Source organism: Saimiri boliviensis, chromosome 3, assembly GCF_048565385.1.
Source record: "Saimiri boliviensis isolate mSaiBol1 chromosome 3, mSaiBol1.pri, whole genome shotgun sequence".
NCBI lineage: Eukaryota > Metazoa > Chordata > Mammalia > Primates > Cebidae > Saimiri > Saimiri boliviensis.
Genome location: NC_133451.1, coordinates 160,585,244 through 160,598,807, shown reverse-complemented (window position 1 = coordinate 160,598,807; position 13,564 = coordinate 160,585,244). Strand labels below are relative to the sequence as shown.

At 40.9% G+C, this 13,564-nt stretch overlaps 1 protein-coding gene across 1 annotated transcript; it reads right to left on the bottom strand.

Annotated features, from left to right (window-relative positions):
- Positions 1-13,194: 13,194 nt before the first annotated feature.
- On the bottom strand, positions 13,195-13,564 carry LOC120367769 (cytochrome c-like). Its single transcript, XM_039479157.2, has one exon. The coding sequence runs from the start codon at positions 13,562-13,564 to the stop codon at positions 13,247-13,249; it is 318 nt and encodes a 105-aa protein (XP_039335091.1). The 3' UTR covers positions 13,195-13,246.

The following is a 13,564-nucleotide window of genomic DNA, read 5'->3' as shown; positions in this document are numbered from 1 at the left end:
ATGGTCACCAAAACAGCATGGTACTGGTATAAAATGCAGGCATATAGGCCGGGCCTGGTGGCTCATGCCTGTAATCCCAGCACTTTGGGAGGCTGAGGCAGGTGTATCACCTGAGGTCAGGGGTTCAAGGCCAGCCTGGCCAACATAGCGAAACCCTGTTTCTACTAAAAACACAAAAAATTAGCTGGATGTGAGAGAAGGCACCTGTAAATCCAGCTACTCAGGGGGTGCTGAGGCAGGAGAATCGCTTGAACCCAGGAGGCAGAGGTTGCAGTGAGTCAAGATCGTACCATTGCACTTAGCCCGGGCAACAAAAGAGAAACTCTGTCTCAAAAAAAAAAAAAGCAGGCATAATAACCAAGGGAACAAAAATAAAGAACCCAGAAATAAACCCAAAGATTTACAGCCAACTGATCTCCAACAAAGCAGAGAAAAAAATTCAACAAATGGTGCTGGGATAATTATCAAGCCACATGTAGAAGAATGAAACTGGATACTCATCTCTCACCTTATACAAAAATCAACTCGAGATGAGTCAAAGACTTAAATCTAAGAACTAAAACCATAAAAATTCTAAAAGATAGGGCTGGGCGCGGTGGCTCAAGCCTGTAATCCCAGCACTTTGGGAGGCCAAGGCGGGTGGATCACAAGGTCGAGAGATCGAGACCATCCTGGTCAACATGGTGAAACCCCGTCTCTACTAAAAATACAAAACATTAGCTGGGCATGGTGGCACGTGCCTGTAATCCCAGCTACTCAGGAGGCTGAGGCAGGAGAATTGCCTGAACCCAGGAGGCAGAGGTTGCGGTGAGCCGAGATCGCACCATTGCACTCCAGCCTGGGTAACAAGAGCCAAAACTCCGTCTCAAAAAAAAAAAAAAAAAAAAAAAAATTCTAAAAGATAACACTGGAAAACCCCTTCTAGACATTGGCTTAGACAAAGATTTCAAGACCAAGAATCCAAAAGAAAATGCCACAAAAACCAAGATAAATAGATGAGAAAAAAGTTTCTGCACAGCAAAAGAAATAATCACCAGAGTAAACAGACAACCCATAGAGTGGGCGAAAATCCTTGCAATCTATGTATTTGACAAAGAACTATTATAATGCCCAGAATCTATAAAGAATTTAAGCGAATCAGCAAGAAAGAAAACAAAAAATTCCATCAAAAATTGGGCTAAGGACATGAATAGATAATTCTTAAAAGATATACAAATAACCAACAAACTTATGAAAAAATGCTCAACATCACTAATTATCAGAGAAATGCAAATGAAAACCACAATGCGATACCACCTTACTCCTGCAAGAACGGCAATTTAAAAAAAATGGGTTTTTTTTGAGATGGAGTTTCGCTCTTGTTACCCAGGCTGGAGTGCAATGGCGCAATCAAGGCTCGGCGCAATCTCAGTTCGTGGCAATCTTGGCTCACCACAACCTCCATCTCCTGGTTCAAGCAATTCTCCTGCCTCAGCCTGCCAAGTAGCTAAGACTACAGGCATGTGCCAAAAAAAATTTTTTTAATTGTTGGCATGAATGTGGTGAAAAGAAAACACTTTTACACTGCTGGTGGGAATGTAAACCAGTACAACCATTACGGAAAACAATGTGGAGATTCCTCAAAGAACTGAAAGTAGATCTACCATTTGATCTAGCAATTCCACTCCTGGGCATCTACCCAGAGGAAAAGTCATTTTATGAAAAAGATACTTGCACATGCATGTTTATGGCAGCACAATTTGCAACTGCAAAAATATGGAGCCAGCCCAAATGCCCATCAACCAACAAGTGGATAAAGAAAATGAGATATACATATATACATGTTCTATCAACAAAATCTATTTTATCTTTAAACCATAATAAAGCTGTTTTGTGTGTGTGTGTGTGTGTGTACATGCATTCTATCAACAAAATCTATTTTATCTGTAAAACATAATAAAGCTGTTGTTGCAAGTATAGTCTGTGAGTCAATATAGGAAATTATATACATACAATGGAATGAATACTATTCAGCCATAAAAAGTAACAAAATAATGGCATTTGCAACAACCTGGATGGAATTGGAGATCATTATTCTAAGTGAAATAACTCAGGAAAGGAAAACTAAACATCAGATGTTCTCACTTATAAGTAAGAGCTAAGCTATGAGGGTACAAAGGCAAAAGAATGATACAATGGACTTATGGATTTTGGGGACTCAGGGGAAAGGGTGGGGTTGGTGAGGGAAGAACTTATCCACATAAGCAACCACTACCTGTTCCCCATAAATGTATTGAAGTTTTTTTTAAAAAAAATATTTGAATTATTCTACTCCTCAAACATTTGTGAAAACATTTACATTTATTTTCATATGTCCATGAATGCTTACAAAACTTGATCATGTATGTGGCCAAGAGAGGAATATTTCTGGCTACATCCCCTACTTAAAAGCCAATAAACCTCAAAAGCTTGAAAATTAGAAATAAAAGGAATATATCAGAAAAAATAAATGGGAAATTACTAACTGGAAATTAATGAAAAGAATACTTCATATTTAAGCCAATGGAGTACATAAAAATAGTACTGAGGAAAATTTATAGTCTTAAATAAGTTTGCTTTTAGAGTAAAAGGATGAAAAAAGGAATAAGTGCTCATCTTAAAAAATTTGATTACTGCCAGCAGGTATTTAAACATAAAAAGTGAAATATAAAAATTAGGAAAAGAACAGAAATATGCAATCAATAAAGGTAAAACAAAGTAGTGACAGTAACAATAAATATAAAACAAAAACACTATGATCAATATGCTTCCTTTCAGCAGAAAAGATTAGAAATGAGAAAAGAATCACAGAAGAGAGACTCAAAAAGATGAATTGTTCTAATATATGACAGTAAATTTTAAAAACTAAAGAAAAGGAGTTCCTGACAAAATATGAACTGCCAACAATGACCAAAAAGGAAATGGAAATTTCAAGCACTGGACACCACAAAAGAAAATGCATAATTGACTAGCAATCCAACTTTGAAATAATCACTGTTGTATGTAACAAATTTGGTATTTTTCTTAGGTTCCTGACAGTAAACTTCTAAGCTCTTGGAGTTTTCCAAGGAATAGCATTATCCATTATTCATGGTGTGCCCTTGACACCAAGTCTGAATTTATGCTAGCAAGGTGACCCATTGTGGGACACTAGATAGTTTCAGGTTGTGGGCTGGCCATGATGGAAAGACACACCATATGATTAGAGAGTTGGGGCTTTTTGAAAGATGAAATCAGCCCAACCTTCAGGGAAGAGAGGGAGGCTAGAAATTGAGTTCGATCTTGTGACCAGTGATTTAATCAATTTTGTCTATGTAATAAAACCCCAGTGAAAACTGGACACTAAAGTTCAGGCTTCTCATTGGTGACACAAACTGATGTGCCAGGAGGGTGATACATCTTGATAACACAGAAGCTTAATGTTTGGGACCCTCCAAGACCTCAGCCTATGCACCTCTTCACTTGGCTGGTCCTGATTTATATTCTTTATAATAAAGCTGTTGTTGTAAGTATAGCACTTTCTTGAGGTCTGTGAGTCAATCTAGAAAAATATCAAACCTGAGAGAGTAGTGGGTACCTTCCCCACTCCCTCCTCTCCCCTCCACTAGAAGCCAACTGGTAAGGAGTGCAGGTAGCCTGAGAACACCTGAGCTTCCAACAGGTGTCTGAAGTGAGGGCAGTCTTGGGACTGTGTCCACAAAATGTGGAGTCTGCACTAACTCTGGGTAGATAACATAAGAGTTGCATTGTAGTACAAAGGACTGAGTTGGCTTTATAGCTGAATTATGTTGAAATTCAAGAGAAGAGTCCAATTTTTAAATCATCCCAGGACACACACACAAAAATAAGTTAATTAATTTGAAAGGTCAAAAACAATCCACATTTATGCCAAAAAAAAAAAAAAAAAGAAAAAGAAAAAAGAAAGAAAGAAAAGGCTGGCAAAGATTAAACTATGGACCAACCTCACTTAAAAATAAAAATACAGTGAAAAACTTCTAAACTAAGCCTTAACGAGAAGAATCTAACAATGTTTAAAAATACTAATTATGGTGGGTCACACCTGTAATTCCAGCACTTTGGAAGGCCAAGGCGGGTGGATCACCTGAGGTCAGGAGTTCGAGAGCAGCCTGGCCAACATGGTGAAATCCTGTTTCTATTTAAAAAAAAAAAAAAAAAAAAAATTAGTCAGGTGAGGGAGAGGGAGGTTGCAGGGAGCTGAGATTGCACTACTGCACTCCTGCCTGGGCAACAGAGCAAGACTCAAGCTCAAAAATAAACAAATAAAGAAAAAATAATAAAAATACTAATTTATTATAACCAAGCAGTGTTATTCAAGAAATTGAAGAATGATCAGGAAATCTATCGACAAAATCTATTTTATCTGTAAACCCATCAAGAACTTTGAAGAGTCTTGGATTTTGCCCTACTCGCAAGGTAACTCAGCCTGACACAGTCTCATTGATGCTGGTAAAGTTGTCAAATACCCAACGTTTGGTAGCATACATAAAACTGCCGGACCAATGGTGAAGAACAATTTATTTTTTTTTTAAAATAGCAGCAGCCTGGGTATTGGTAATTTTGTGCCTATTCCCTGAGGCCTAATTCTTACAAGGCAGCACAAATAGAGTGTGATAACATGGGCACATACAGTGGGTTGCATTCTGGAAGAAGAGCCTGGTTTAGGAGACCGATTATTTTTTTCCTTTTCAAAAACAAAAAAACAAAAATCACCACAGAGACAAGTGCAGTGGTGTGTGCTGGGGGTGGCTGAAGTGAGATTGCTGGATAACAGAGAGACCCCTTCCCTAAAAGATATGTAAATATGTATTTTTAAAAACACATAAATCTACCCTTAACAATTTCTAAGTGTACATAAAGTACGGCATTACTAATTAAATGCACATTATAATTCAATACATCTGTAGAAATTTTTCATTTTTCATGACTCAAAGTTGGGCTAAAAGTTGAACAATGGCTACCTGCTTCCCCTTTTCCTTACATGGTGGAAGGAGCCAAATACCATTCTACTCACTGCAGGGGGTGCACAGCATATTCAAGCTTATGTTCATGGCATTTGAGGTTGGAAATATACTGAGGCACTGTGTATGTTATTTGTGCATGGGACTGAAACTCCTTGACCTTAAAAACAGGACAGGGAGTGGAGTGTGTGGTGTGTTAAGGAACACTGAAAACAGCCTCCTGAGAATGCAGTTTGAGTGTGTATAAGGTCACAGGTGCCTCAGCAACCCACATCAAATGACCATCAAGTGGATGTTTGTAGTTAATACAAGCCCTTTCAATAAATACTTGGTGGATAGATGCTGGGCAGACTCTCTCAGAAGAGCTGCCCCCCACCCCTGCTCAGGTGGAACTGAGTAATTAGTTCTTGGCATTCACTGCAAGCTGTAGGCTCTGCAGCTGGTGACCCCGACGTGATCACCTTGAATTTACGTGTGAAGGTGAAGAGCTCATCAATTTTTCAGGGAATCCAGGTAAGGGACAGTCCTGACTCCCATCAGGAGGATAGAACGCACAAGTAAAACGTCAGGGGCTAGGTTATCATGGGTCAAAAAATGACCAAAAAGCATCAAGTATGTTTTAAAACAGTGCAACAGCTATTTAAAACTATCCAGTGCACTGTAGAGCCTGGAGCTCTATACAAGCTTATCCTCTGATTTCCACAGGAATACCCTTGGTTTCCTGACCAAGGAACCTTAGATTTAGAGTTATAGGAGCAGGTGGTTTCTCCCTGAAAAGAGGATATAAGAAAGGTTATTTTGGCCAGGCACGGTGGCTCAAGCCTGTAATCCCAGCACTTTGGGAGGCCGAGGCGGGTGGATCACGAGGTCAAGAGATCGAGACCATCCTGGTCAACATGGTGAAACCCCATCTCTACTAAAAATACAAAAATTAGCTGGGCATGGTGGCGCACGCCTGTAGTCCCAGCTACTAGGGAGGCTGAGGCAGGAGAATTGCTTGAACCCAGGGGGCGGAGGTTGCGGTGAGCCGAGATCGTGCCATTGCACTCCAGCCTGGGTAACAAGAGCGAAACCCCGTCTCAAAAAAAAAACAAACAAACAAAAAAAAAAGAAAGGTTATTTTACTAATGTTACTATTTTGACCACCTGGGCACTGGTACGCTCTGTGTTGTATCCTTTTTTTTTTTTTTTTTTTTTTTTTTTTTTTTGTGAGATGGAGTTTCGCTCTTGTTCCCCAGGCTGGAGTGCAATGGCGTGGTCTCAGCTCACTGCAACCTCTGTCTCCTGGGTTTAAGCAATTGTCCTGCCTCAGCCTCCTGAGTAGCTGGAACTACAGGCATACGCCACCATGCCCAGCTAATTTTTTGTATTTTTAGTAGAGACGGGGTTTGACCATGTTGACCAGGATGGTCTTGATCTCTCGACCTCGTGATCCACCCGCCTTGGCCTCCCAAAGGCTTGTGCCACCGTGCCTAGCCACATCCTCTTTTTATACTAGATTGTGGTGAGTCAAACCGCTCATCTTCTCCACCTGAAGGGAATTCAGGAGATTAAAAGGAAAAACAGAAATCAGAACAACAGGGAGAGGGTCCTCTCCCCTCTTCATTCCCTTCTATAGGGGAAAAAAAGAGACTTTTTCTAGTGAGGATAAGGAGGCTTTCCCTCCCCCCATAGAAAAGCCATTGCCCTCCTTTCCTCCACCTTTAAAGGGATCTGCATCTGTCTACCCCGTTCAGGCAACAACAGCACCTCCCATCCCCCTTGAGGATTGGGGACTGCCCAAGGGATGGTCCTGGGTAAGACCCCTGGTCAGTGAACATCTATATGATTGGGTGGCCACATCTCCTTGACAAACTTCCCTGCTGAAGGAGTGCCTCCAGGAGGGAAGGAAAGTGGCTGATTATGATTGTCTTCCTAATATGCATGTTCTCACTTCCTACTTCCAGCACCTGCCTTTCTGGCCTTGTCTTTTTTCTGTTTCCCTGGAGTTTAAGAAAAAGTTGTATGCTGCCTCCTAAGGGATTTTATCCCAGATAGCTCTGGATTTCTTGATGCCCACAGAGGCCTGGGGCAGGAGAGTTACTAAGATGTCATGGAGTGCCCATTGGGTCACTGGCAGTCGAGGCAAGTTGCCCCTTTCTGGGTTTGTGGTGATGGAGGGGAGGCCAACAGGCATAGAGAGAGTCCCTGGGTAGCAACAGGTAGCTCCAGCCCGGTCCTGAGGATCCTCCTCGCCATGGTCATGTGCCTCAGTAATTGCACCCAGAAAGTGGCCTGCTGCTTGCTGTGCTGCTGCTTTTCCTACTTCTGCCCACCCCTGCCACCCCTCACATGTCTCAGTTGCCAAGCAATTCCTTGTCTCCCCTAGCCCCCTAGGGAAAGGGCTAAGAAACAGTCCACGTGCACCCCGACCTTACTAGCCTAAGGTGGGCAGAGAAGTGTAGACCAGCCTAGAGTACAGAGCCCTTGGGGAGAAGCCCACTAAAAGGGGGTGCTCTCATCAAATGCTAACTAGGCTGAGGTAGACAAGCTCTACCAGCTGCTGCCATCCTCAGAAGATAGATGCAGCAGTAAGGAATGTTTACTTTGCCTTTTTATAAAATGTTTAAAAAACACTCTGGCTAGGAGACTTCAAAGAAGACCCTATACTGCATGTCTGTTGCTCCCTGAGCCTTTCTGCTTGGGGTAGTAAAAATAATAAAAAGCCTAGTATATTTTCAGTAACTTACCTAACAGGGTTGGCTCCAAGCATAGGTGGTCTAGAGGATGAGGGGAGTGGTCTTCTCCAAGCCTTTTACCCTCTTGCCTCGTGCCTTCGTGCTTAGGCACACACTTTACCACCTGCTCATTTTCTGGCCTCTTGCTGCCACTTGTAATCTTCCTTCCTCTCGGGGCAAGAGTAGCAACAGCTGGCAGGCTCTTAGAAAGAGAGGCTGCCTAATGAGCCCGGAACTAATAGAAAGAAACCAGCCACAGCCCTGCTTTCCCAAACTAACTTCTAAGACATTCCAACTAAAGGCTAATGCAAGAAAATGGCCAGCACCTAAGGGCATTTTTTAAAGTTTCTTTTTTCAGCCGGGTTCGGTGGCTCAAGCCTGTAATCCCAGCACTTTGGGAGGCCGAGGCGGGTGGATCACGAGGTCAAGAGATCGAGACCATCCTGGTCAACATGGTGAAACCCCGTCTCTACTAAAAATACAAAAAATTAGCTGGTCATGGTGGTGCATGCCTGTAATCCCAGCTACTCAGGAGGCTGAGGCAGGAGATTTGCCTGAACCCAGGAGGTGGAGGTTGCTGAGATGGCTGAGATCATGCCATTGCACTCCAGCCTGGGTAACAAGAGCGAAACTCCGTCTCAAAAAAAAAAAAAAGTTTCTTTTTTCTTCTTTTTTTTTTTTTTTTTTAACACACTTAAGCTAACTCAATGTAAGTTTATTATTCTGGCAACTTGCAGTCACATTCTAATAACTTTTTAAGGTCAGAAAATATGGTAGAAATCACTTAAAATATCCATCCCTTCCATGTCTTCGTTTAGCAGGTAGGCTTTATCTTTGGCCATTTCTTTATTTTATGTGCTATTTACCTGTCTCATAACCCCTCTAAACATATACAAAAGACCACAGATTTAATAGCTTCTCTTATCAAAAACGGGCTTTGACGTTGCATCCAATTATCCAAATATAACCCTGCTTTTAAGCAAGGAACAATTTCATACCCTCTTAGCTTGTGATCTTGATTGGCAAATAGCAACGGCTGACTTTATTGGTAATATCAGCTTTCATTTACCAGCCTTTAAGCTCCTAAACTTTTTGCAAACTGTGCCTGTTAAATTTGTATCTGTTGTTTTCTCTGAGCTCTTGCTTCACGCCAATACTATCTTTCAAAAAAAACTGAAAAGACAGCTATAGAGTGGCAAGATGCCATGCAAAATTGGCAACGCAAAATCCAGGAACATTTTTAAACTATGCAACAGGCGGAGATAGGTGCACTAATACTGGCCTTACAAACTTTTCCTCACCAAGACATAAACATAGTGATTCTGCTAATGCAATGTATAGTATTGCTCATTTAGATCTTGCACATGTGAAGGACATTACTAATGAATCTCTACTAGCTTTGTTTCTTGCAGCAAGAGCTCCTCTGTGCCCATAATTATCATGTTGATATCACACATATTCATTCTCATTCTAGGTTTTCTGCTCCCTTATCAGAAGGCAATGCTCAAGCTGATGATCTAGTATGACCATAAATGTGGTTTGCAGACTTTCCTGCACTTTTTCAAGTTCAAGCTCATCATGCTTGTTTTTCACAAGAATGCTCTCAGTCTTAAACAACAGTTCTAACTATATCTCTATAAACAAAACAGCAAGAAAGCTCACACAGCAGCTGGGCAGAGCCCAGGACAGTCCAGCAATGCCTCTGCTGGCAGACTGTGACTAGGCTAACTCCTCGCTGGGCAGATATAGGTGACGGGGTGATGGAGGCAGCAAACCACATTGCCATGTATGTACCTATGCAACAATCCTGCATGATCTGCACATATACCCCAGAACCTGAAGTGTAATAAAATATATATTATAAATAAATGAAACTAATAAATAATTATAAATAAAAAATCTTAGATTCAGGGCTACATGTACAGTTTTGTTATATAGGTAAATTCATTTATGGGGCTTTTTTTACAGATTATTTTGTCACCGAGGCACTAAGCCTAGTACCCAATAGTTATTTCTTCTGATCCTGTCCCTCCTTTTACCCTCCACCCTCAGGGAGGCCCCGCTGTCTGTTCCCCCTCTTTTTTTCCATGTGTTATCATCATTTAGATCCCACTTAGAAGTGAGAACATGCAGTATTTGGTTCCTGTGTTAGTTTGCTAAAGATAACGGCCTCCAGCTCCATCCATGTTCCTGCAAAGCACATGATCTTGTTCTTTTCTATGGCTGTATAGCATTCCACAGGGGTATATGTACCACATTGTCTTTACTCATTCTACCATTGATGGGCATTTAGGTTGATTCCATGTCTTTGCCATTGTGAATGGTGCTGCAATGGCCATACACTTGCATGTGTCATTATGATAGAACAAGTTATATTCCTTTGGGTATACACCAAGTAATGGGATTGCTGGGTAGAATGGTAGTTCTCTTTTTAGCTCTTTGAGGAATTGCCATACTGCTTTCCACAATGGTTGAACTAATTTACACTCCCACCAATAGTGTATAAGTGTCCCCTTTCTCTGCAACCTCACCAGCATGCTATTTTTCACTTTTCATTAGGAACAATTCTGACTGCTGTGAGATGGTAGTATCTCATTGTGCTTTTGATTTGCATTTTTTTCTAGAAATAAGTCATATTTCTCAGTTGGTAAAATGCTTTTCTGAACATACATTTGAAGCACAGTTAATCAAATGTCTGCCCATTTTTGTGTAGGTTTTATATAGTACAGATTTAATTGATGTCACTCCTCATCTGAATGTTAAAAACATTTGACATTGTTTTCAGTCCTCACAACACCCTGTGAAGTAGGTGGTATGGACCCCATTTCGCAGATGGGAAGGTCTAGGCATGGAAGGGTTTAGTGGCCCCTTACAGGCTGCATGGCAGGAAGAGGCAGAGTGGCACTCTGGCCTTATGCCACAGCCACCTTCACATTCACCTTTCATCAGCGCCACTGTAGGATCTCATGCTGAGGCCAAGTTCCAGTCCAGAATGAAGCTCGTGTCTCACCTCTTAAAGGTTTGGTGTGTGACTCAAAGCCAATTACTCTCCCAAACTTGCAAAGCAGAAATATTGACTGAATCTTGATTGGGATTATTTGTACCAGTTAAGACTATTTTTGAGAGTTGATCTCCCAGATTTGTAGTTGTATATGCTCAAACCCCTTTGGAAAACAGTTTGAAACAACATGAGGGATAATGTAATCCTGAGAACAAAACACAGAAAACAAAAGTTAAGAGATTTACATTGAAACACAAGAATATAAGCTATGGTAAAATGCGAATAACATCCCAAATACCTGGAGAACAGTATTGCTCAGTGTTTAATGCCATGCCCAGAGCAGGCATTCAGTAAGCACTTCTTGGATCAAGGAAAAATGATGCTCCTTTGACTGGCCTGTTACTGATAACAGGAGCTGAAACCCCCAGGAAAGCCCACAGAAGCCATGGGTTCTCTTGGTTTGGGGTGCCAAAGTCGCACAAAGCCACTCAGCCAAATCGTGTAGAGATGTCTAGGCTTACTTGCTCTTAGATAAAAGTTGAGCTAGGAACACCAAGCAAGTCCCCTTTGAATGTACCACTTCTTAAAAAACTAGAGATGTAGCTATGATTAAATAGATGAAGAACCAAAGCATCCTATAAGGAAATAACTTTAAAGTTATATAGATGTTGGCTGGGTGCAGTGGCTCATGCCTGTAATCCCAGAACTCAAGGTGGGTAGATCACCTGAGGTAAGGAGTTGGAGATCAGCCTGGCCAATATGGTGCAACCCTGTCTCTAATAAAACTACAAAAATTGGCAAGGCACGGTGGCTCACACCTATAATCCCAGCACTTTGGGAGTCCAAGACAGGTGGGTCACCTGAGGTCAGGAGTTCGAAACCAGCCTGGCTAACATGGCAAAACCCCATCTCTACTAAAATTACAAAAATTAGCCAGGGGTGGTGGCATGTACCTGTAATCCCAGCTGCTTAGGAGGCTGAGGCAAGAGAATCCCTTGAACCCGGGAGGCAGAGATAGCAGCAAGCAGAGATCAGGCCATTGCACTCCAGCCTGCAGAGTGAGACTCCATCTCAAAATAAATACATCAATAAATAAATAATCTTGTAATCATTAAATGAATTTGAGAGGAGAGTGATGTTAGTAAGATGGTAGAGTATTATTGTGGATAACTATTGTTATCTGTAAATGATAATAACTTTGGGAGTGATCAAGGGTCCATTTAAGAACCTGCGGTAACACAGTAGAAGAGAAGAATGGAGAATAACCACATAGGAACAATCAAAGGAGATCGGCATACCTGAGACATCTAGCGACAGGAATAAAAGACAAGGGTAGGAGCTATTAGTATCAGCTACACAGCAGGGGCTGCTGTGGTCCCCAGTTGCCTGCTCTGCAGAGGACACTAGCAACTGAGTAACCAACAGCCATCCCCACTGCAGACCCCACCACTACCACCAGAAGGAAACATGGCTATGCCTCCTCCAATGGAGCCACTGTTGTGCTTTTCAGGACTGGAGCCATCATGCCTCACAATCCCATGCAAATCCCTGACATCAGAACTATGGTTATTTCTCAGTCATGCTTCCTGTTAAGCTGGAAGAACTGTGCCTCCAAATTAAATCTCTTTTCTTTTCTTTTCTTTTCTTTTTCTTTTTTTCCATGATCTGTGGTTTTCTTTTTAATTATCTTAAGTCTTATGATCACACATCATTTTTAAATTTCTGTATATCTCCTCTACTTTAATCCTTTTAAGTTGGCAAAAGCACCATTCCCAATCACAAATACACAGCAGTTGTACAGTTTTGTTTCTGAATGGCTGTTTAAAGACAATCCTAAATTGTAACTTAGTTTGACTTAGTAAAGAATCCAAGAGTGAAGGTTAATTGGCTACTATTTTAAAAGCATGTGACCTTATAGATCATCTATAAAATGTGTGAAGTGTTAAATAATTTTTGATATTACACATAAACCACACAAAATGCCTTTCAATAAGTAAAAGGAACCATTTTAAATAAGGGAATTCTAATTAGATTGGCATAGTTAAGGCCAAAAATATAAACTAGCCATTGCTACCCATTTATCTTCAACCCTTGCCTTTAAGAGGCAAATGAATACAAAACACAGGTGAATCTTGCTTGGTTCTGAGACAGTGAAGGAATTCCCCCCATACTTAAATATATTCACATAACCAGTTATATAAATCTAAATATAAAACCAATCTCCAGTAAGTTTTAAGATGGCACTCACCATCTTTGCGAAAAATTTAGCATTACTAAGGAAGTCTAATCATATCTTTAGAAGGAGTAAACAGTGATAGAATTTACTAAATTGGAATTACTATTAAAATCCAAAAACTGAACATACTCATTTAACCACAAGCCAGTCTTAGTTTTAAATCAGGACTGCCCAACAAAATATTCTGTCAGTCATTCATGATGTAAATTCTGGTGTATGAGCTCTATTAAAGTATGATACACATAAAAAAGTCATGAGACATTTGTTTTGTAATAAATAAGGCAGTGGCCAATTATTACTCATTAGTAGCTTTTTTGAGATAAGCTATTAAGTCTTCCCTTTCTCCCTTCTTCTTAATGCCGACAAAGATCATTTTTGTTCCAGAGATATACTTCTTGGGATTCTCCAAATATTCCATCAGTGTATCCTCTCCCCAGATGATGCCTTTGTTCTTATTGGCTTCAGTGTAAGTGAATCCAGAGGTCTGACCTGTCTTCCACCCAAAGAGACCATGGAGATTAGGTCCAGTCTTGTGCTTGCCTCCCTTTTCCACGGTGTGACATTGGGAACACTTCTCAATAAAAATCCTCTTGCCTTTTTCAGCATCACCCAT

Excerpts from the sequence above, each read along its gene's own strand:
- LOC120367769 (XM_039479157.2), bottom strand. The coding sequence starts at position 13,564 with ATGGGTGATGCTGAAAAAGGCAAGAGGATTTTTATTGAGAAGTGTTCC.